General features: G+C 51.4%; 1 protein-coding gene across 3 annotated transcripts in view; it reads right to left on the bottom strand.

Moving 5' to 3' along the window:
* Positions 1–15,403: 15,403 nt before the first annotated feature.
* Positions 15,404–23,987, bottom strand: part of EML2 (EMAP like 2) — a 22,083-nt gene continuing 13,499 nt past the window's right edge. For all 3 annotated transcript variants that reach the window (XM_019809255.2, XM_034638108.1, XM_034638109.1), the window contains 10 exons: positions 23,171–23,325; positions 22,895–23,020; positions 20,968–21,099; positions 18,787–18,854; positions 18,433–18,521; positions 18,101–18,198; positions 17,584–17,671; positions 17,094–17,189; positions 16,121–16,251; positions 15,404–15,789 (listed from right to left, as the gene is read on the bottom strand). In XM_019809255.2, the coding sequence (XP_019664814.2) occupies positions 15,664–15,789; positions 16,121–16,251; positions 17,094–17,189; positions 17,584–17,671; positions 18,101–18,198; positions 18,433–18,521; positions 18,787–18,854; positions 20,968–21,099; positions 22,895–23,020; positions 23,171–23,325 (1,109 nt within the window). In that variant the 3' untranslated portion in view covers positions 15,404–15,663. The remainder of the gene's footprint in view (positions 15,790–16,120; positions 16,252–17,093; positions 17,190–17,583; positions 17,672–18,100; positions 18,199–18,432; positions 18,522–18,786; positions 18,855–20,967; positions 21,100–22,894; positions 23,021–23,170; positions 23,326–23,987) is intronic.

Raw genomic sequence — 23,987 nt, 5'->3', positions numbered from 1 at the left:
CAGCCCCGGGGAAACCTCACCTGCTGCCGCAGCACCCCCCAACCCCTCCGAGTCCCCAGCCCGGTGGCCCCCATCTCAGTAACCCCTTTGCTTCCCATCCGTCCAACCCCACACCTCCTGCTTGACCAAGCCGTCAGCCTTTGACCCTCCTGAGCTGAGCCATTTCCTCCCCTCTTTCTGGTCATTGCATGCCTCCCTTCCCAAGGGAGAGAACACATGAGTCTAAGTCCCTACTCCTGGGGTCAGGGCCACCTTTGTAAGGAGTCCTGCCTCTTGGCCAGCCAGACCTTTGACTGATGGCCTCTCTGTGCCTCAGTTTCCTCTTCTGTCAAAGTGGTCACTCACAGTCTCTTTGTCATGGGGATGTCATCTCATAGTGTCAATACTATTGAGTCTGTAAAATATGCCTCCCGCCCAGTGCTTCCACTCCTCCCTGTTTTATTTACTTTTCCCCACAGAACTTTTAAAATTATCTGCCCCCCCACTAGAGGGGGGAGGAGTCATTTCTGCATCTGGTTTGTTTACTGTAGTGTGTCTGTTGCCTGGAAGTCAGTTAGGCACATGATAGGTATGAAAGACACATGTTTTCAGGGATGAATACATAAAGGGTAAAACAGTATTTGCTGGTTTTTATTATGAACATCATATCCTTCACAAATTGGTCATGAGAATTCATTCTTGTTCAAAGCATTTCGGACAGACCTGGCATCACGTAACACTCAGAAATGACAGCTATTGGGTTCACAAATTCTTTTTGGAGGAAGGCAGAGAGCATGCGAGCCAAGGAGGGGGGTGCAGAGGGAGAGAGGGAATCCCAAGCAGATTCCACACTGAGCATGGAGCCCAACACGGGGCTCGATCTCACCACCCTGAGATCATGACCTGAGCCGAAATCAAGAGAGAGATTCTTAACCGACTGAGCTGCCCAGGAACCTCTGTTCGCAAATTCTTTTCTTTCATTCTTTTTTTTTTTTTAAAGATCTTATTCATTTATTTGAGAGACAGCGCACGTGCCAGGGGAGAGTCAGGGGGAGAGGGACAAAGAGACACCCTGAGCTGGGAGCTGGACCAGGGCTCTCTCAGGACCCTGAGATCATGACCTGAGCTGAAGTCAGATACTTAACCGACTGAGCCACCCAGGCACCCCTCATTCTTTATTTTTAATAGAAATAAAAATGCCCAGATCTGAAGCGAACAATACAATGAATTGTGACAAACAGACACACTCGTGTGACTAAGAGCTCAAATCAAGACAGAACATTTCTAGCACCTAAGAACATTGTCCTTCACTTCTTTCCAGGCGATACTCAGTCTACTTCACCCCCAGCTGCAACTCTTTCTTTTTACACCAGACATTAGTGTTACCTGTTCTAGAACTTCATATAAATGAAGTGATACACTTGGGTTTTTTTTTTAAGGTAGCTATCATTTTTTTTTAAAGATTTTAGTTGTTTGGGGCGCCTGGGTGGCACAGCGGTTAAGCGTCTGCCTTCGGCTCAGGGCGTGATCCCGGCGTTATGGGATCGAGCCCCACATCAGGCTCTTCTGCTCTGAGCCTGCTTCGTCCTTTCCCATTCCCCCTGCTTGTGTTCCCTCTCTCGCTGGCTGTCTCTATCTCTGTCAAATAAATAAATAAATCTTTAAAAAAATAAATAAATAAATAAAAATAAATAAAAAAAAAGATTTTAGTTGTTTATTTGAGAGAGAGAGAGAGTGCATGAGTCAGGGGAGGGGCAGAGAAACAGACTCCCCACTGAGCAGGGAGCCCGACACCTGACTCCATCCCAAGACTCCAGGATCATGACCTGAGCCGAAGGCAGATGCTTAACCAACTGAGCCACCCAGGCCCCCTAAGGTAGCTATTCTTAAAATCATTTGCTGTGTGCCCTTGGAAAAGTGACTTCACCTCTCTGAGCCATATTACCTACTTCTTCTCAGGGCTCTTGAGCGACACAGAAAGTGAGAGAGTTAACTAAGCACCCAAGCGACCTGCAATGTCCACGGGACTAAAGGCGTTTTCCTTTCATCCTCCCTCAAGGAGACAGTCAGGGGAAGCACCAAGACACGTATCACTAAGGCTGTTGCCCCTCCCCACATATAACCCCACACACATCCAATCAGTTTCAAGACAAGTCCCACAGAGCCCTCCTGTCAGAACCTTGGTCATTTCAAGCTTCTCCTAAAAAGAAATTCTGAGGGCCACTGGGAGGTGAGGATCCCCTTCTCTCCTGGGCTCACCCTAGGTTTATGTTGATCCAGTCAGATTTATGCCGATCCAGTCCTTGTAGGAAATAGGTAGCCATTCAGAGCTTAAGTGGGAGCACGTATGAAGGGATATTTCAGAGGGGTGGGCAGGCTGAAGGAGCCCATGGCAGCACCAAGGGACCAGCCACAGGGAGAGCCAAGCCATTACCACCCTTAGGGCAGGAAGCTGGAGTTTGGAGAGGAGACCACAGAACCTGTGGCTCTAGGCAGGGAACACAGCCACTGCCCCGAACAGCAGCAATGCAAGGAGGGGCCCCCCAAATAAATACTCCCGCCTCTCTCCTCCTACATTCCCATTTCCTTGTCTGTGCCTCCAATTGGCAGAACCCAACCAGAAGGCGGAGGGCAAGGGAGCCGCATGGATGGAGTCCACACGGGGCAGTCTCCCAAGGTCCAGAGCAGGAGGAGAAAGGCTCAGAGTGACTCTGGGGCCGACTCTGGGGGGCACAGGAGAATTACAAGTTCTTCTTCCATGCAGGTCTAAGACTGGGCACAAGGGGGCGACAGAGCACCGAGAGAACCAATAGAAAGGATGCTTCACTAGCCCCGGGCCACCCCTCCAGAACTTGGGGAGAGTTGAGAAGGGTCAAAAGGTGGGGGACAGTAAAGGAGACTTTGATCCGAGATTGGTAGAAACTGGCTTCTGGGACGCCCGGGTGGCGCGGTCGGTTAAGCGTCTGCCTTCGGCTCAGGTCATGATCCCAGGGTCCTGGGATTGAGTCTGGCATCGGGCTCCTTGCTCAGCCGGGGAGCCTGCTTCTCTCTCTGCCTGCCTCTCCCCCCCCGCCCCGCTTGTGCACGCGCGCTCTCTCTCTGACAAATAAATAAATAAAATCTTTCAAAAAATTTCATATATATATATATATATATATATATATATATATATATGAAAGAAACTGGCCTCTGAAACCTGGAGATCTGGAGGGGTGACGTGACCCCTGAACGGTGCAGCTGGGTAGGAGTTCAAGTGGACGTGTTCAGACGTGGTGGGGCAGGTGCAGGGGAAACAGAACGTACGGAGGCTCCGAGGCACTAAATGTCACAAGGAAGGGCAAATATGGGAGAGCCAAATAGCTGGAGATAAAAGATGGGGACAGGAGAGGATTCTGGCTGAAAAACAGTGTAGAAGGAGACGGGATTAAAAAGGGGGGGAGGGCAGCTAAATGCAATGAGCATTGACTGCATTCCAGGCAGTTCTAAGCACTTCCTATGAATATCTCACTTAGTCTTCAAAAACCCTACAAGAAGATACCATTTCACAGATGAGAACACCGAGGCACAGATGAGGAAGTCGAAAGACAGGAATTCTAGCAGCTGGGCTCTGACGCTTTAACCACTGTTATGCTATTTCTCAGGGGAGGAAATTGAGGGTTGAGGCTTTGAACTTCGACCCCCTTCATATAAGACACTTCGAACTCTTTCACACACTTCAACACACATATAAAACTTGAATATTCATTCAGCAAACATTCCCTGAGCCCTGGCTGCTGTGCTAGGCGGCGCTGGGGACCCAGCAGTGACCACAACAGCCGTGGCCCTTCCCTCCCAGGGCTGGCAGCCAGTGTAGGGGTGACAGATCTATCCCTTACAGTGACCCCTCAGGTCAGGGGGGGATACTGGAACCCAGAGGAGCTTTGTCACAGTTTGTTGTGGAAATAGGAAGAAGGAGGGAGGACTAAACCCTCAGAACTTCCACCTGAAACACTCCCCCCACTTGGTTCATTTCTTCCTTGTCCTTCAACATTCAACTCGGTTGCCCCCTCCAGGAAGCCCTCCCGGATGCCCCCTTGGTCTTCCTTTGCCCCTCAGGGTTATTATTGTCTGAGGATGGGTCTGCCTTCCCCACTGGACTGTGAGTACCTTCAGGGCAGGACTGGGGCTGTCTCACTCTCCACTGTGTCCAACCATTGCCCAGCTCAGGGCCTGACCTAGAATAAATATGCTCCAAAAAATAAAAATAAAATAAATTGAAAAAAGAATAAATATGCTCCTTGCCCTATTAAAGAATTCATTCACTCATTAATCAACATATATATTTGTCAAGCATTTACTGCACGCTAAACACTGTGCTAGGCACTGGGGGTGCAATCTTTTTTTTTTTTTTAAGATTTTATTTATTTATTTGACAGAGATAGAGACAGCCAGCGAGAGAGGGAACACAAGCAGGGGGAATGGGAGAGGAAGAAGCAGGCTCATAGCGGAGGAGCCTGATGTGGGACTCGATCCCGGAACGCGGGGCCCTGAGCCAAAGGCAGACGCTTAACGACTGCGCCACCCAGGCGCCCCTGGGGGTACAATCTTAAAAAGCCAACATCCTCACTCTCATGGGCCACTGATTAGTGAATGACTGATTTCTGATCATATTAGTTGAGATCCAGTGAGAAGAAAAAACTCTCTAAAGGCTTGAGATATAAGGGAAGCCACTCTAGATTTTTTTATTTTTATTTTTATTTTTTAATTTTATTTTTTTTAAAGATTTTATTTATTTATTTGACAGAGAGAGACAGCCAGCGAGAGAGGGAACACGAGCATGGGGAGTGGGAGAGGAAGAAGCAGGCTCCCAGCGGAGCAGGGAGCCCGATGCGGGGCTCGATCTCAGAGCACCAGGATCATGCCCTGAGCCGAAGGCAGACGCTTAATGACTGCGCCACCCAGGTGCCCCTAGATTTTTTTATTTTTAAGATTTATTTATTTGAGAGAGACAGAGAGCATGAGTGGGGTGAGGGAGAAGCAGACTCCCCACTGAGCAGGGAGCCCTATATGGGGCTCAACCGACTGAGCCACCCAGGCACCTTGCCACTTTCGATTTCTTTCTAAGTCAGCGTGAGGATACATAAATTTTGTTGAAAAACAAAAGCCTGATTTATGGCTCATCAAGCAGACATCGTGCACCTGCTTCGCCAACAAGTCGCCTAAAGGAAAACCATCTTGTCCTCAAGACACCGATCGGGGTTCCTACTCCCTGCATTCCTTGACGTTAAAACTTGCGATTCCCGCCTGTATGTGAATTTATAATCTTTTGAGCTTTGACAAGATGTAAAGAAGCATAGAACCCTGTGAAAACCGTTGATCCTCCGAGCATGTTTCCCAGGCAGCTGTCCTAACATGGGCTCGAATAAAACTCTCTCTCTTACTCTTAGAGATTCTCAAAGAGGAGCCTGTGGGCGGCTCAGTGGGCTGAGCGACCGAGTCTCGCTCTCAGCTCAGGTGTTGATCTCGGGGTCATGGGTTCAGGCCCCACATTGGGCTCCACGATGGGAGTAGAGCCAACTTAAAAAAAAAAAGAGAGAGAGAGAGAGAGAGATTCTAAAAGGTTTGTTCGTTTTGTGTTGACAGATCCTTGGCCAGAAAGGTGGAGGAGATGGAACCCTTCGGCATGATTGAATGCACTCCTAGAATTTCATGTTTGGCGCTGGGGGCTGTCGTTACCGAAGGGTATGGAAATTGGAAGCGTTAGAGTTCAGGCAGCTGTTTCTGGAGACTCCTGGACAACTGTCCTTACTGGCCCAAGGGGGCTTTGCAGGTTTCTCCTGCAATAATTCTTTCCTCTTTTAGGAAGAGATGGACTTGCTCAGTTGCCACTCTGAAACTATAAGGCTCCGAACTTTCCAACCCAAGGGATCATCTTGACAGTTGAGACAAGGAAAAGAAACACAAATGTGTCACGTTCTACAAAATTCTTTTTTTTTTTAATTTTATTTAGTAATCTCTGCACCCAGTGTGGGGCTCAAACTGTTGACCTTGACATCAAAAGCCTCACACTCTACCAACTGAGCCAGCCAGGAGCCCCTCCACAAAATTCCTGGGTATCGTTTTGTCCAGAAGAATCCTCTATGTTTGCTACCTTAGAATGTTTCTATTAGAGGAGTGGTTCTCAAAGTGCAGTGCTCACAGAATCAGTATCTTCTGGGAACTCTCTGGAAATGCAAATTCTCCGGAGGACCCCAGACTGAGTGAAGTGGAAATTCTGAATGGGTGGTCAGGAGAAAATGCAGTTTCAGGCTCACAAACCCTTGCAGGTAATTCTGATACACTTTCATCTCTGAGAACTACTGAGCTAGAGAATAGGGAAAAAATCCCCAAAGCAGCTCCAAGTGCCTTCAACATTAAAAACAAGATATAGGGGCGCCTGGGCGCCTGGGTGGCTCAGTGGGTTAAGTGTTTGCCTTCGGCTCAGGTCACGATCCCAGGGTCTTAGGATTGAGTCCCGCATCAGGCTTCCTGTTCAGAGGGGAGACTGCTTCTCCTTCTGCTCCTCCCCACCGCTCATTCTCTCTCTATCTCAAATAAGTAAATAAAATCTAAAAAATAACAAAAGCAAGGGGCACCTGGGTGGCTCAGTCATTAAGTGTCTGCCTTCGGCTCGGGGCGTGATCCCAGGGTCCTGGCATCGAGCCCTGCATCGGGGTACCCGCTCAGGGGAAAGCCTGCTTCTCTCTCTCCCACTCCTTCTGCTTGTGCTCCCTCTCTCGCTGTCTCTTTCTCTGTGTCAAATAAATAAAATCTGAAAAAAAAAAGAGTTCAAAAAAAAATAACAAAAGCAAGATGTAATTAGATAGCATCATTATAAATTATCTTGGCTACCAAAGACGGAGAAAATCAGAACAACTCAATCCCCACCCCCAACTTGGTACAGTCACCGATGATATTGCAAATGGTTTGCCCTGACAGGGTGGTATTGGTTATTCTCATGAGGGATAGAAGCAGAAAAAAATGTTCACTTATTTTTTTTTAAGGCCATGAGCCATTGTTTTATTTAATTTTTTAAATTTTTTAAGTAAGTTCTGCAGTATCTAAATGGGGTGTCTTTCTCGGTCAGATGGGGGCCCCCAAATAAGGGGCGATGATTGGGTGAAGCCAGTGGTGCGGGCAGTGAAAGGATTCACCAAAGACAGAACAAAGGAGATAGAAGTTTACTGGATACACCGCAAGGGAGCCGCGGGCAGGACAGCAGAGGAGAGGCTGTGTGCAGGGAGGCAGTGGGTGGAGGCCGTTCTTTAAAGGGAGGAGATGAGGGGTGTCTGGGTGGCTCAGTTGGTTAAGCGTCTGCCTTCGGCTCAGGTCATGATTCTGGAGTCCTAGGTTCGAATCCTGCATGGGGCTCTCCGCCCAGCGGGGAGTTTGCTGCTCCCTCTCCCTCTGTCCCTTCCCCTACTTGTGTTCTCTCTCTCTCTCTTCAAATAAATAAGTAAAACCTTTAAAAATAAAAAAAATAAATAAAGGGAGAAGATAAGAATGTATGGCAATATATGGAATTTTCCCTTTTCTGCTTAGTACGCCTGGTTCTAAGTAGCCCATTGGTCACTTAGAGCCTGTGGATATTTTGAGGTCATCGTGGACGCTTCCTCCGTTCCATCATTCAAGTCTGTTTGCCTAAAAGCAGCCTCTCCAAGTTCCTGATCTCACAACTCTGACATCAAGAGTCACACGCTCTACCGACTAAGCTACCCAGGCGCCCCTTACCTGTTGTTTCAATACTTGTATTCTTCTTGGGCATGGGACAGCCACGCACGTCGTGAGGACAGCCACCAGTCTTAAGACTCCCATGTAAGGTTTCCTTCCAAATAGCCAGGTGTGATCCCTTGAGGAGCATAAAATCCAAGATACGTCTGACTGCATGCTTCCTGAGAGGGGCCGATCGGAGCTATTACCCAGGTGGGGTGCTCACGTAAGGGGGACCGCTCCCTTGGGGCTGGATCATGGAGAAAGCTCACGAGAAAGTTGCCTGGAGTAGATAGGAGTTCCATCCTTTTGGGTTTCTTTTCCTGGCTCTCATTTGTCCTCACACATGGGCTGGTTGGTGTTCTCGATCCGGCTCTCAGATTGAAAGTGCTTATAGTGGGGCGATTAAGCATCTGCCTTTGGCTCAGGTCATGATCCCGGGGTCCTGGGATCGAGTCTCGCCTCAGGCTACCTGCTCAGTGGGGCGGTGGGGAGTGTGCTTCTTCCTCTGCTTCTCCCCCTCCTCCTGCTCCTGCTTTCTCCCCCGCCCCAGGGAAATAAATAAAATCTTAGAAAGAAAAGCACCAAACTCCGGGCGGAAGGGGAACATGACTCTCTCGATTGAGCACACCTGCTCTCAGATCTCAAGAGTGTACTTTTCGCTTTAATACCCTTTTCCGCTGTGCTGCATGTCTGTCCTTGAATTCCTTCTCATGAGAAAGACCAGACTCCTTGGAGTCCAGCTAGGTTGAGACGGCGACATCTTTTTGGCGACCACAAAGAGACCAAGTCTAACAGCGGCCAGAGCGGCCCTCTTCCTCGCTGAGTCTCCCGTTCTTGCTTTCCTGAGCCTGGCAGTTGCTTAGTCACTGTTCCCCTTTGTTCTCTTCTCTCTGATCCAGCAGGAAAAGGCCTAAAAAGGACCCCTCGTGTGTTTCCTTCCCTTCTGTTTCTTTTGTAACACTGTTGGCCTGGATAGAACCTAGAGGATGGGACCGTCTGAGCGGAAAAACGGACTGAAATCCCTTATGGTCAGGCCTTTTTGCACCTGTGCCCAAACCCTGCTCTGTCCTTTAGGGGCCCGACGACACCCCTGTCCTCACCATCTACTCCTCAACCCTCCATCAGCCCAGCTGCCTCAGGCCCTTCTGCTGCGGTTCCTCCGCCCCGTGTTCTGTCCTGTTCTCTGCGCTCCCCCTCCCCCCTCCCCGGGGGTCTCCCCTGTGAACAGGGTCCTGCCGGCATCCTGTACACGCCTCCCTCGGTTTTTCCCGAGTCACTCTCGTCTCCTCTTTGCGTCTTCGTTTGTGTGTCCGATCTGGAATAGAGAGGGCTGGATGGACGTTGCCGGCCTCCTGTGCTGGGTTTCCTCGCTCATTCGTTTTCCGGTTAACAGACAGGAGAACAAGAGCCAATCGTCTGGTGAGTCCACCTCGGGACAGGGCCTTAAGGAACGTTCCCCAGCAGCCACCGAAACACCTTTTGTTCCCGGGAGGTGCCCCGTCTTCTCCGGCCGGTGGAGAACTGCCTACATTCACTTCTTGTTGCTGGAAAGAAAACGTGTGTCTGTTCCTCTGCCCAGGCTGATGAGCTTAGGACTGGGAGGCCTCTTTCTCTGCCCTCTGGGCTTTCATCGGTCTCCAGCTTTGCTGGGGGCACCTCACCTATTCTGCCTCCAGGCCCCCCCCAATTCCTGTTTCTGCACCCACCTGCTCAGCTTGTGGGACTGATACCCTCCTCAGTGCCTCAGGCCATTGGCTCCTGCTCCCCCCCTCTCGCTGTCAAAGAGCGAAGAGCACCCCTCCCTTGACGTCATCGGCCCACTTCAGATTTCCCTGCAGGTGCCCCAGCTAAAATCGATCAACTGGGGCACAAAGGGATAGACTTTGGGGGACCCAGGTGCAACATATTTGGCATTCAAGCTAATTTGTTAGTTTCATTAAGGTAAACATATCTGTAGAGTTACCAGCATTAAATATAAACACTATTATTATTAATGTATTAATTATATTGATTAATATATCAATACATCAATCGATATATCGATATATTAATCAATATAATTAATATGTTAATATAATTAATTATATATTAATTAGAGAGGGAGAGAGGTGGGGGAGGGGCAGAGGGAGAAGAGACTCTAAAGCGGGCTCCAAGCCTCGTGAGGAAGCTGATCTCACAGCCCTGAGACCATGACCTGAACTGAAATCAAGAGTCCGACGCTTAATTGACTGAACCACCCAGGTGCTCCTAAATACAAAAACTTTCATTCCAGGGGCACTTGTCTGGCTTAGCTGGAAGAACATGTGACTCTTGATCTCAGGGTTGCGAGTTCAAGCCCCACGTTGGGTGCAGAGATGACTTAAAAACAATTAATGTAATTAAGCCTCGTGGAAGTAAGGGAAGAATTCCGTATGCAAGAAACGATGCATTTTTAATAAGAAAGATATAAGCAATGGGAATACATTTCATTGAGGGAAAAAGAAAGTAATTGTGTCCTAAAATAAGACTGGTGGTTTGGGGGGCGCCTGGGTTGCACAGCGGTTAAGCGTCTTGCCTTTGGCTCAGGGCGTGATCCGGCATTATGGGATCGAGCCCCACATCAGGCTCCTCCGCTATGAGCCTGCTTCTTCCTCTCCCACTCCTCCTGCTTGTGTTCCCTCTCTCGCTGGCTGTCTCTATCTCTGTCGAATAAATAAATAAAATCTTTAAAAAAAAAAAAAAAGAAATCAGAAACTCTCTGTATTTTCATTCATGGCAATTATAATTATTTGCACAAGTTCAATGAGAATCTGTCCTGCTTGTAACTGGACACCATTGGAAACACTGGTTCCATCGCTAAGGCTTTCACTAGAATGTCACGTTTGAGAGAGGCATGCATAGACTCAGACACGACCGGACAGTTTTAAGGTATCAAAGGTTGTACGGAGCCAACAGAGCCCCTTGGAAATGTTGGCCAGATACCTCGCTTACAGAATTCCCAGCAGCCTTACCAAGTGGGGGTAAAGAATGTCACTTTCTGGAAGGTGCAGGAACCTCAGGATACTTGGGGGACATCGAGAAAAGGGATACACCCAAATCTACAGGAATTAGAGGCAAGTCTGATGACATGTATTTGGCTTGGCTCTGGCCTCAAGATGCTATTAAAAGTTCAACCTAAGGGCACCTGGGAGGCTCAGTCAGTTAAGCGTCTGCCTTCAGCTCAGGTCATGATCCTGAAGTCCTGGGATCCAGTCCCACATCCTGTTCCCTGCTCAGTGGGGAGCCTGCTTCTCCCTCTCCCCACCCACCCTCCGCCCCCCCACCAATGCTCTCTCTCTAATAAATAAATAAAATCCTTTTAAAAAAAAAGGTTCAATCGAGAGATTCCTTATGAAAAGTCCTAGCAAAGGAGATTTTAAAGGGTCCATCTCATCAATCACTCTTCTTTTTTTTTTTTTTAAGATTTTATTTATTTATTTGACAGAGAGAGAGACAGCCAGCGAGAGAGGGAACACAAGCAGGGGAGTGGGAGAGGAAGAAGCAGGCTCCCAGCGGAGCAGGGAGCCGGATGCGGGGCTCAATCCCAGGACCCTGGGATCACGTCCTGAGCCAAAAGCAGACACTTAACGACTGAGCCACCCAGGCGCCCCTGCTCAATCACTATTCTTTCTGAGCTTATGTAAATAATTGGGCCAAGTTTGTTAAAATTGGACTTGTTTTACAAATGAATTAGTCTTGGTTTGGCGATCTCTGAAAATAAGGTGAATTTAGAGAGAAAAATTATGTTTCAATAACACATCCTTATGGGTAGTAGATTCAAGTTTTGACTAATATCTTGAAATGTTTATTGTTCGCCTAATCTAGACAACCTCGGGGAAGTTTCAGAGAGAGAGAGATGGCCATCATAGCTCAATATAGACTATTCTTCTGGGGGGATAACAAAAGCGAGCCCATGGGCTTATGATTAAACAGCTGGGCAATGGGATGGACTCCGCAATGATTATGTAACTCAGCTGTCACCTTGATCAATTCAATGTGGCTGGGATAACAAAATCGCTCCTTGAAAGTCAGAGCGTACCGCACTCCATGGGGTTAATTACGAACTTGTGGAGATAAAGGATGGCCCCACCTTCTTTATAATTGAATTGGAGAATGCACTTGGGGATGCCCTTAGCTCCCGGGACAAGTCACCTCCCACTTGACAGTGATTCCTCGTAATTAGGATATCGTTAAGGCTAGACAGCAGGCAAAGAGGGTTGCTTGATGGTTTTATCCCTTAGCCACATGTGTCCCGAGAGCCATCTCTATCGATGTAAGATTACAAGGAGAGGCTTTAGACAGGCATACAGTGGCCACGTTTAACCCCACCCAACACGGAGTCACCCACAAATTCATGGCCCAATAGTACTGACCAAATAGTACTCCCCCCAGAAGCCTGGGACCATACCATTATTTTACAGGCAACCATTTGGTGTGCTACTGACTGGACAGGCGACTGGCACCTAACGGAACGTAGTGGTTATGGGGGCCAAACTGGGGGGCATGGCTTTCACCAGGCTGGATTGGAAGATGTGCCCTAGGTTATGCCTAGATACATGGCCATAGCACTAAGACTCTTACGTGTCCAGCTAATCTTCCGTGTGGAGAACAACAACCGACGGGCGCCTGGGTGGCTCAGTCGGTGAAGCGTCTGCCTTTGGCTCAAGTCATGGTCTCAGGGTCGTGGGATGGAGTACCGTGTCAGGCTCCCTGCTCAGCGGGGAGACTGCTTCTCCCTCTTCCCTGCTTGTGCTCTCTTTCTCTCAAATAAACAAAGAGAACCTCAAAAAAAATAAGAGTCTGATGCTTAAATGAGCCACCCAGCCCCCCCCATAGCATTACATTATTAAACGCTAGAGTAACCCAAATGTGTAACATAATTCTACAAAATAGAATGGCATTAGATGTCTGAACAGCCCCACGGGGAGGAACTCGTGCCATTATTAAAATGGATTGCAGCTACCTTCCACATTATGACAAAAATGTAACAGGTTACTTACTGATAGAAATAACCGCACCGGTTCCCTTGAAGACGTTACCCTGTCACTTACTGATCGGTTAAATTCCTGGTCGGGAGGGTCTTCTTACCACACTTCTTATTTGTATTATAATATTAATCCCTTTTTAAAGTTGTTGTTGTTGTTGTTGTTGTTTTAAATCTCGACACCCAAGGTGAGGCTCAAACTCACGACCCCAAGATCAAGCGTCACTTCCTTTTCCAACTGGGCCAGCCAGACGTCCCCTATTATAATATTGATCCTAGTATGTTGTCTCTTTTGCTTTGTTCTATTGTCCCCTCTGGAGCCTACGGGAATGGCCTTCCATAATTGCGTGTAGGGATAGACAGGGACGAATTTCAGTCCACAGGCAGGGACTTCTCTATGACCCCTGCCGGCCTGAAGTAGTTAACAGATGATGTGCCCTTTGCCCTTCAACAAGCTTCAAGATTCAAGCACCAAACATTGGCCAGCAGGGGAAACAATGAGGGATAGAAGCAGAAAAAATGTTCACCTTTAGCCCAGAAGGCTGACCTGCATAGTTTTGATAAGGATCAAATAAGTACTGGCTGTTACATTCTTAAAGGGTCTCCTGACTGCCTGTGTATCTCACTGATAGTTAATAGCGACCTGAACCATAAGCACCAGAGAAATCTTGCAAACGTAGTTTTTTTCTTTTTAAGATTTTACTTATCTGAGAGAGAGCGAGTGTGGGCGGGGAGGAGGGCAGAGGGGGAAAGAGAGGGAAAGGGAGCAAATCCCCAGCAGACACCACACTGAGCATGGAGCCCAATGTGGGGCTCTCAGACCATGAGACTGAGAGCACAAGACCATGACCTGAGCTGAGACCAAGAGTTAGATGCCCAACTGACTGAGCCACCCAGGTGCCCCAAGATTAACATTTAAATGCATAGACTGGGGGCACCTGGGTGGCTCAGCCGTTAAGCATCTGCCTTCAGCTCAGGGCGTGATCCCAGGGTCCTGGGATTGAGCCCCGCATCAGGCTCCCTGCTCCACTGGGAGCCGGCTTCTCCCTCTCCCCCTCCCCCTGCTTGTGTTCCCTCTCTCGCTGGCTGGCTGTCAAATAAATAAATAAAATCTTTAAAAAAAAATGCGTAGACGGAGTAAAGCAGATTGCTCTCCCCAGAGTGGGTGGGCCTCATCCAATTAGTTGAAGGCCTGCATAGAACAAAAAGGCTGACCTTCCCCTGAGTGAGAGAGAAATCCTCCTTCCTGCCTTCCTTCCAACTGGGATGTTGGCTTTTCCCTGCCTTTGGACTTGAAGGGAAACATCAGCTCTTCCTGGGTCTCCAGCCAGCCTACTCACCCTACACACCTTGGCACTTATCAGCCTCCATACACATGAGCCAATTCCCTATAATAAATCCCCCTCCCTCCCTCCCTCTCTCTCTCCTCCCTGTCTTTGTATGGCTCATGGGCTAAAATGGCTTCTATATTTCTTAACATTTAGAAAAAGTCCAAACAGTAGTATTTTGTGGCAGGAGAAAACGAGAAACTCAAATGTCAGTATCTGTCAATAGGTTTGTTGAACACAGACAGGCTCGTTCCCATAGGCACTGTCTGCAGTCACTTTTGTAGGACAGTGTCCAAGTTCGTTGGGACAGAGACGGGGTGGTTCACAAAGTCTAAAGTATTTACTCTGTGGCCCTTTAGGGAACCAGTCTGCCGACCTCTGATTTACCTATGCTATGGTGTGAGAAGTCAAGGTAGTGGCTGCTGTGGCGGGGAGGGCAATGTTTGGGAGGGGACCCGAGGGGCTGGGGATGCCCTGTTTATCCATCCAGGAGCTGGCGGCATGGCTGAATCTGTCTGTGAATCCAGGGGACTGTATGTTGTTGACGAGCGTACTTCTCTGCATTATTACGTTAAAGATCAAAAAAAAGTTAAAAATGCGCTCAAGGTTACAGATACTCAGATGAAAAATTCCCAAGAGGAGAACCCTCATAACCACAGCTGAGCCCCTGAATCCAGCTGGACCACCCTGTTCCATGACCTGACAACTTCTTTTTATTATTATTATTATTTATGCTGGATAGAGTTGGGTCTCTGGCTCTTGCAACCCAGGGTCCTCATACCCCAGCTCCCAGGCATTTACCGTGTCATCTGCCCCCTTCTCTGAAAAGCTCCCTTTGCCTGATTCAAACCGTGGTTCAGGTGGAGGATTCCATGTTCTCACACAATCCCGTGTCCCTGGCCGATCTCCACCCAAGGGGAGCCAATCACAGGAGCCCAACTGGCAAGCCAAGCTGATTAACCTGCAGATGAGCCAATCAGAACTTTTCCCTGGGATTTTTGGATTCAAGGCCCAAGGCTGGTAATTAATGAGCCTTGAAGCCTTGTTTCTGTGGTGTGGAGAACGCTGGTCCCAGAGAAAAATGCTGACTCGTGAAAGGCCAGAGAACGTACGGAGAGCATATCCGGATTGCCCTCAAGTCTTTGCTTCGATGGTCCTGAGGCCCGAGGCCCACCTGCCCTTCTCGGATGGCGACGTGGGTGCTCTTTTGGTCTAAGAGCAAATTTGGTTTCTGTCAGGCTAAAAGACCAATGAGACCTAAGTCATGGTCCCTCATCGCAAACTGTCATCAACACATACCCCACCCCACATACACGCTTCAAGTCACGCAATCTTTGGACACACACAGACCCTGACACTCCGCGTCAGTGCATATGTCTTTATTTCTGGATGATATAAAAGAATAAACTTAAAAAAACACTCCAAACACCTTAATGGCTCCCCCAAAGCAATGTGACCCCTCTTCCCACCCCGATAAATAGAGACTTCTGTCAGTCTACCCTCCCGCCCCCATAACCCCCTCTGCTATAGACATACTCTGGGTATATATTACTCTACTCGGCAATAGACATCTCCCGAAAATAGAATTCCAGCCCCGCCACCTGACTCTCCCCTGGCCCCACGTCAGACCACCCGCCACTGCAGCACACTGGTGTCCTTGCCCCCCGTGGTCAGGGCCACGCTGTCATCCCACAAGAAGGCCACATTTGTCACATGGCTGCTGTGTCCGCCGTATTTGTGGCTGAGGGCCTGGGAGAGGGAGAGAAAGAAGTGAAAGCAGGTGATCTGTCACGTTCATAGCCGGAGCCTCTGGGCCAGGCACACAGTAGGGGCTCAGCGACTATTTCTGGCGTGAATAAGGATCAGAGAACCAAAGAGCCCCGAACCACAGACACTCGGAGCACAGCGTTAGCACTAGAGACTGAAATCTACCGACTCGGAAGTTCAGGACGACCCTTGGGATCACGTCACTGCCCTCCTTGTACAGATGGGGAAACTGAGGCCTGGAGAGTGTTGCCTCGCTCTCGCTCCCAAGGCTGCACGTTATCCCCACCCTGCCAGCCCCCCGGGGGGGACTCACTCGGGGCTGACAGCAGGGGTAACTGAACAGGTGGACTTTGCCAAAGTCATCAGCTGAAGCCAGCAACTTCCCATCATGGGATCGGGCCACAGCGTTGATGTCGGTGCCATCCGCCCCCTCGGACCAGATCCCTGCAGGCAAGGTGACGGGTGTGGGGGGGGGAGAGTTCAGCTAGGGTCAGGAACCCCTTTGGTGAGCAGGTCCCAGCCTCCCTGCGTTCCTCCCACCTAGCCTGTTTCTGGCCAGGGATGAGAACTGGAATGATCTTTTTTTAAATGTGTAATTGACGTTGGCTTTCCACTGCTCAAAACCTTTCTGTGGCTCCCTGGTGGCCTTGGGAGAAAGCCCAGGCCGCTGCTGCTGCTTCTTTTTTTTAATTTTTAAAGTTTAATTTATGTAAGTCATCTCTACACCCCATGTGGGCCTCGAACTCACGACCCCGAGATCAAGAGCCACATGCTCTTCCGACTGAGCCAGCCAGGCGCCCCAGAAAGCCCAGGCTTCTTAGCATGACCCCCAGGCTCTGCCCCACGCTGTTCCAGCCTCCTCCTCCCTAGGGCTCCCCTTGAACTCTGCAATGATTTAGCCCTCCTGCCTTCGTGGATTTCCCTAAATGCCAAGTTCTCTGCCACCTCCCTGCTTTTGTGGGACATGTGCTATGATTCCCTGTGCCTCAGGACTGCTTTCCTTCCTCACTGCCTCCTCATCCTCCAGATGCAGATTCGATAGCCCTTCCTCCAGGAAGCCTTCCTTGACTCCCTCCCAGGCTGGGGTAGGGTGGCAGCCCAGTCCCGACCCAGTCGACTCTGGGTTGTCTAGGGACAGGTCTGTCTCCGCTACTGGACTGAAGTTTATGATGGCAGGGCCCAGGCTGGGCCTGGGGATAACCAATGAGAGACTCTGAAGACCACCAGGCAAGGATGTTTCTTGGAACTCCGGCCCTCGGTGGGCCCCCCCCCATTCCAGAACTTACCAAACACTCCAAATCCCAGGACACAAGTGGCCGTGGCCCATTCCACGTTCCTCACAGCATCTGCACTAGTGATCTGCTTACAGGTAGCCGGGTCCCCTGGGGCAGAAAACGGGGGGCGGCACTCAGAGCAGAAAGAAGTACTAACTTAACCCATGCATTGCACAGTCCAGGGGCACGGAGGTCCGAGACAGGAGGCTAGGATCCTAGGGCTCAGTCCACCTTTCCAGACTTGGCTGAAAGCTCTGGATCTGGGTGATGACAGCTCCAGCCCTGAACAGGGGCATCTGCTTAGAAATCTGTGCCCCACCCATCGAACCAGGAAGGGGAGCAAATCCGAAGCCAGGAGACTGATCGATCGGAACAGCCCCTGAATACAGGAGCCAGAGGAGAAAGGCCAGAAAGCCCTGCCCCCTTCCCGGAAGTCTATGTAAATCGCGCACGGAAATAGGCAAGTTGAAGGAGGGCGGCGTTTGGCTTTCAGAGCACTCACAGTACAGAATCTCGTAGTCCCCGGAGTTGGTGACAAAGCAGCTGCTGTCCTGGGCCCAATCCAGGTGGGTGATAAAGCTGGAATGGCCCTGCGGGGTGGGAGGGAAGGGGTGGAGTTAGAGCCGGACGGGGTGGGATTAGACCAGGAGAGGTGGAAGGCAAAATACAGAGGTAGGGTGAGAACACAAGGGGGCCAAAGGAAGGATACACGGCCTTTGGAGCGTGGGGGCGGGGCCAGACTACCATGGGCGGGGCCAGACTATGATGGGCGGGGCCAGACAGAAAGGGCTTAGAACACAAAGGGAGTTTAGAACAGGTGGGCACGGCTAGACACAGAGGGGCGGGCTTATAACACGGGGTGGGGGTGGGGGCAATGTGAGGGCGGGGCTAAGACTCCTTGAAGTGATCAGGGCAGAGTCAGTAGCGTTGAAGCTGTGCTCCCTTGGAGGAGAAAATTGGTTAATTCTGCAGCCCCTGGACGGGGTGGCGGCGCGGGCTGGGGGCCACTGCCCACTCACCGAGCACTTGCCCAGGCGGCTGACCTTGCGGCCGCCCTGGTCCACCGTGTACACGTACACCAAGTTGTCGTGGGAGCCCACGGTCAGGTACGCCCCGTCTGGGGGAGGGGGAGGGGGGGCTATGAGGAGGCACCCAGGCTCCACCCCCTTCTCTCTCAGATTCAGCCCCCCGCTATTCCAGACTCCTCAGCTGTCCCAAGCTCCGTCCCCGCTACAGTCCTAGACCGGCCTCTAGGCCTTGCCACACGGGCGCCACTCCTTCCCCCTGCTAGTGACTGAATCTCAGTTCCCAGGCCTGGCTTCTCCAAGATCCCCGGGCCCCCGCCGCTTACCTGGAGAGAAGCTGACCACTGAGATCTGTTCGTTGCCATCGGTGTGGATAGCCACCAGGTCATGGGTCTCCGTGTCCAGGAGCAGCCATCTTTAAGGAGAAGGCATGATTGGGGGAGGGATGTGAGCTATGGGGGGGTGGGAGGAAGCAGCAATCTGTAGGGCCTCAGGGAGGGACCCCAGGAAAGATCTGGGAGAGAGGCTGACTCCAGACAAATGTCAGGAGAACAGCCTGGTGAACAATCTTAATCACAGGTTCTGTGGGCTCTGGGGACATAGGGGAGGGGAAGGGGTGTCAAGGAACAGTTCTCAGGGGTAGCAGAGCAGCTCTCCCCAAATGCCCAACTCAGCTTTACCTGCCAGTCACCGTGCCCACGGCCAGGACAGAGCCACTGGGGTGGAAGCCAGCAGAGCGGGCAGGGTCCTGAGGGGAGAGAGGCAGGGCTGAGAACTGGGGTCTCCAGTCTATCCGGCCATCATTCCCTGATGTCAGAGCCAACTCTCAGCCTGACCCGAGGGCCGTCACCTTCCTCTGCTGCCACAGACGTTCCAAAACCACGCTCCCTTCCTGTACCACGTCAGCTCAAACAGAAAACATTCCTGCTGTCACTGTTGACTGGAGCCTTTCATACTCCTGGGCTAAATTCCCACAGCTTTACTCACCCGTGACTTCCTTGGGTAATTTTCTAGAAGCGAGACTGTTGGGACTCAGAGTATCCATTTTTTTAAGACCCTTGATAGATAATGCCGACTTGCTTTCCATCAAATTCTATCAACTTCTCACCAGGCATGTCCAAGGGCCCGTTTCCCCACATTTTGTGAAGCACCCAGCAATGGGTACTGACATTTTTTGAATGTTGGGGGCATTTGGTTGCTTCACAGGCAACGAACACCATGGAATCAGACTTGGGTTCACACGGTGGCTCTGACACGTCCTAGTTACATGACATCAAATAACGTCCCTGTCCGAGCCTCAGCTGCCTCGTCTGGCAAAGGGAGGACATCAATCCTTCGCAGGATTGTTACAAGCAAGACGTAAGGTCCTTGGAACAGTCAGCTGGTGAGCCCGATGGCGCACGGGAAGCACTCCACAAAGGCTGGTTGCGAGTGTCATCACACGGTGGTGATGGGCAAGTGATTTTTTACCTTTCTGTGCCTCTTTCCAAGCGGGCATCTGTCAACCCCATTGCCTTGTGGAGGTTGCCAGAAATTAAAAGGACAAAGTAGGTAACGTGCTAAGCCAGCGACTCTGGTCGTGGTCGACAAGCTGCCCGAAGCAGAACCACCTAAGGGTGCTTGTTACCATCTTGCAGATCTCGGGTCCCAAATATAGAACTTCTGAATCAGACGCGCTGTGGATGGGGCGAAGGATTCTGTATTTCTAACGACGCCCGGGTGGTTTGACAGCAGAATGAGGATGACGATACCCAGCCCTGACAATTTCCAGGGCACACCATGCCTGACTCGGAGGAGTTCAAAGGCCATCAAGTGTTCCAGCATCAGAGGCAACCCGGCATGCCTGGAGCAAAGCCTCAAAGAGTGGCTGGGGGGATATGATGGGCTGATGTTCTAGTGTCCCAGAGGGACAGGCAGGGGAGCTTAACAAGTACACTGCCCAGAATCCTTTGCAGCTAGGGTCCCACTGTGATTTGGGTCAGACGATCCATTGGGCTCTTGTGGGCTCCGGAAGACAGAAGACAGAGGCCCCGGTCTCCTACTCATCATTTGGGCTGTGAAAGCAACAGCATTTGCTACCCTCGTGAGCAGTCGCCAGCCTTGAAAGGCGAGAGCACAGAGTATCAAGTATTCAGTACAGATGGGGCCAGCGCCAGGTTGCTCTGGGACAAGCCAGTCCAACAGAAGCTTCTACAACGATGGAGATGTCCATGATCTGTACTTCCCAATATGGCGGCCACCAGCCTTGTGTTGGAAACATCACTAGTGCAACCGAGGAACTGGAGTCTTAATTCTATTTACGTGTTAAAGTTCACTGACGAGCCACATGTACCGAACGGTGCAGCTCCAGAGCCAGCACTCGCAGCGGCCCCGGCTTCCCGGTTCCGGAGCGAGGACGATGGCATGAACGTGAACTCGGTGCTCTTGACCCCACCCTCCTGACTGTGGCAGAGGCAGCAGCTCCCCTGGCAGGTGGGTTCTGAGCCTCCTTCCAGGGGAGAACCCGCTCCTCCAGCCCTTCTGAGCAAGTCTGTAAGCACCTAACTCCCTGCATTAAATCCCCTTCTGCTTAGGGGCACCTGGGGGACTCAGGTCATGATATCAGGGTCCTGGGGTCGAGCCCTGTCTCGGGCTCTGCAATCAGCAGGAGTCTGCTTGTTCCTCTGCCCCTCCTCCCACTCCTGTGTGCATGCGCTCTCTCTCTCAAGTAAAATCTTAAAAATGTATATGTATACATATATATATATAAATCCCAATCTGCTTAAAAAGACTTGACGTGGTTTCCGTTCGGTGCGCTGAGCCCCGACACATTGAGACAGGTGGTTTTGTTAGCACCAGTGCCGGGTTCCCCGTCCCCTTACCTCGATGGCCCTACTCCACAGGGGCTGGTGGGACTCCGCACTCCACAGATGCACCAGCTTATCCTGCCCGCAGGTCACGAATTGTGCCCGGCTGGGGTGCGTGGCCAGGCCCCACAGCTCCTCCACGTGGCCCTGGCGGAAAGGGGGAGACAGCAGCGTGGAGACGGGCCATCGAGGCCCTTTCCCCACTGAGCTTAGTACCAGAAAGCTAGACTAGGGACACCTGGGTGACTCAGTTGATTGAGTGTCTGCCTTCCACTCGGGTCGTGATCTCAGGGTCCTGGGATCCAGCCCTGTGTCCGGGCTCCCGGCTCAGCGGGGAGTTTGCTTCTCCCTCTCCCTCTGCTCCCCAACCTTCCTCACCCCCTGCCTCATGCTTTCTCTCTCTCAAAATAAATCTTTTAAAAAAACTGCTAGACTAGCCCCAGCAACACACTGGGGCCACAGGGGACCCAGGGAAGATCCTTTCCCCAGTGTGTCCGCAGGAGACTGGGACCAGCAACTGCCCGGCCTTGGTGTGCAGCTCGAGGCAAATGCGGCCTGTACCCAGGCCTCTGTTCTCCAATTTGTACGGGCGGGGCGGGGGGGTGGCAAGACCCATGCTGGGTGGGAGCTGGACCCTGGGAGTCAGGTGGCATCCAGAAGGCCATAGGATCCCATGGAGGGTACTCGGCCTCGGGAGTCTTGACCTCAGCTCCCTCTGACAGACGGGTCAGGTGACTTCTCCCTGGATCCTCAGTTTAACCTTCTGTAAAATGGGACTCATCCCCATATATATCTCATGACATTGCTGTGCTCACTCGAATCATGGACGAAAGTGTCCCAGGCTAGTACAAAGCGCTCACCAAACGCAAGTGGCTAACTATTATTATTATTATTATTAGCATACACTATTAATGTACTATGCAGTAACAATAAACAGTGACAATGTAATTGTTGATGTTAATATAGCAATTAATGTTAATAATAAAGTTCTAATAATACAGGAACCTATTAATTATATAATCAACAATATGTAATATTGATACTATTTTTAGGGGTTTCTAAGGTCCCTTTTGGCCTTGGGACATCTAGAAAAATCCCTCTAACCCTTGTTTGCCTTCATGTGCCATGGAAACCGGAGTCAGAGCTCTAAAAGCAGGAGCGTGTATCTCAGCTAGGCTGTGATGGGGAAAATACATGGCAGGAATGGAAGAAACACAAGCACCGATCGAGGAGTGATTCTGGCCAAGACTTCTGTGCCAGCCACTGTCCTAAATGCCCTATAGGAACGGACTCATGGGGTCCTTACACACCCCCACCAAGTCGGGTTCTCTTATTGCCCCGTTTCCTGGAGGCACAGAGGCTCCTTACTTCCCTCACATCACGCAGCTGGTGAGCGCTAGGGTGGTGATTTGAGCCCCAGCAGTCACGCTCCGGGATTCCTTCCCAACCACCAGGCTATGCTATGCTGTCCACACTATTTGGCCCCTGGGTGGGGGGTGGGGCGGGGGTGGGGTGTTCACTGGATGTGGGGTAGGGTTTGGGCATGCCAGGAGCAGACATTTGAGCTGCAAGAAGAAAAACAGGCAGACTCCAGAGGGCCTTCCCAGATCCAGGGAGCTGGGATCTGGGAGGTGCAGGGCCTATGGTGCGTGCAGCCTGTGGCACTTAACCGATAGAAAGGGACTCCAACCCCGATCAGAGGGGCAGGGGGCCCCTCTGCTGCGCCAGCAGGTAACTTGCTGGCTGCTGGACCACGGGGAGCTCTGGGGCAGGGGGTCCGGGGACAGGGGTGGGTTTACGGGGTGGATGCAGGTAAAGGGAAGGTGGGTGGGGTTTGCCAGGCCAGAGGAAAAGGGATGGGGCAGGGAGGTGGCGAGAAATGAAAGTGGGAAGAGAGATGGAGAGACGTGGGGAGGAGGGCAGACGCGGGAGAGGTGCTCACCTGGATGAGCAGTGAGAAGCCCGTGTGGACGGAGCCCTGAAGGATGGAGTTGCGGGTGGTCCCCACGTACAGCGTGTCTTCCCAGCCCTCTGCCACGGTGCGTACTGGCCCAAAGTCCTCTGGGACCTGAGGGTGGGAGTGGAGGCAGAAGAATGTAGGACACATGCAGGGAAGGGGTGGGGAGAAGACCAGCTGGGGAGAGGAGGGTCTATTCGGAGCCCTGGTGGGATGGGAGGAGGTCCCCTCGCCTTCCCAGGAGCCTCTCCCCTTCCTCACCTCCACCTCCTGCAGCTTGCTGTAGTCGGAACCCCAGAGGACCACCCGACGATCACGGCCCCCTCCGGACACCAGCGTCCCGTCCCGCAGGGCGCAGAGCCCAAAAACACCACCGTCGTGGGCTCCCAGCACTGCCTGTGTGATGCGGTTCCCACCTGTGGGGCCGAGGAGGGGTGACCAGGGACAGGGATCAGCATGGGGAGGCTGGCCCTGTACTGACCCCTGAAAGCACCTCGAACGCTCAATCCCACCCAGTACCTATGTATTCCAATACCTTATCATCCACCCATTAAACCATCTGAACTAACACCTACCCATCCACCCATTCACCCCCGCACCTACCTGTCCATCCATCCACCCACCATCCATCCACCCATCCGCCCATCCATCCACCCTCCACCCATCCACCCACCCATTCATCCATCCACCAATCCATCCATCCATCCACCCACCCATTCATCCATCCATCCACCCACCCTCCATCCACCCATCCATCCACCCTCCATCCACCCATCCATCCACCCTCCATCCACCCATCCATCCATCCATCCACCCATCCATCCACCCACCCTCCATCCACCCATCTATCCATCCATCCACCCATCCACCCACCCATTCATCCATCCACCCTCCACCCATCCGCCCATCCATCCATCCACCCACCCGCCCATCCATCCATCCATCCACCCATCCATCCATCCATCCATCCATCCACCCATCCATCCATCCATCCATCCACCCATCCATCCATCCGCCCATCCGCCCATCCACCCATCTGCCCATCCATCCATCCACCCATCCATCCATCCGCCCATCC

Source organism: Ailuropoda melanoleuca, chromosome 12 (genome assembly GCF_002007445.2).
Source record: "Ailuropoda melanoleuca isolate Jingjing chromosome 12, ASM200744v2, whole genome shotgun sequence".
NCBI lineage: Eukaryota > Metazoa > Chordata > Mammalia > Carnivora > Ursidae > Ailuropoda > Ailuropoda melanoleuca.
The sequence above is the reverse complement of the archived record's forward strand: the minus strand, read 5'-3'. Positions and strand labels throughout refer to the sequence as shown.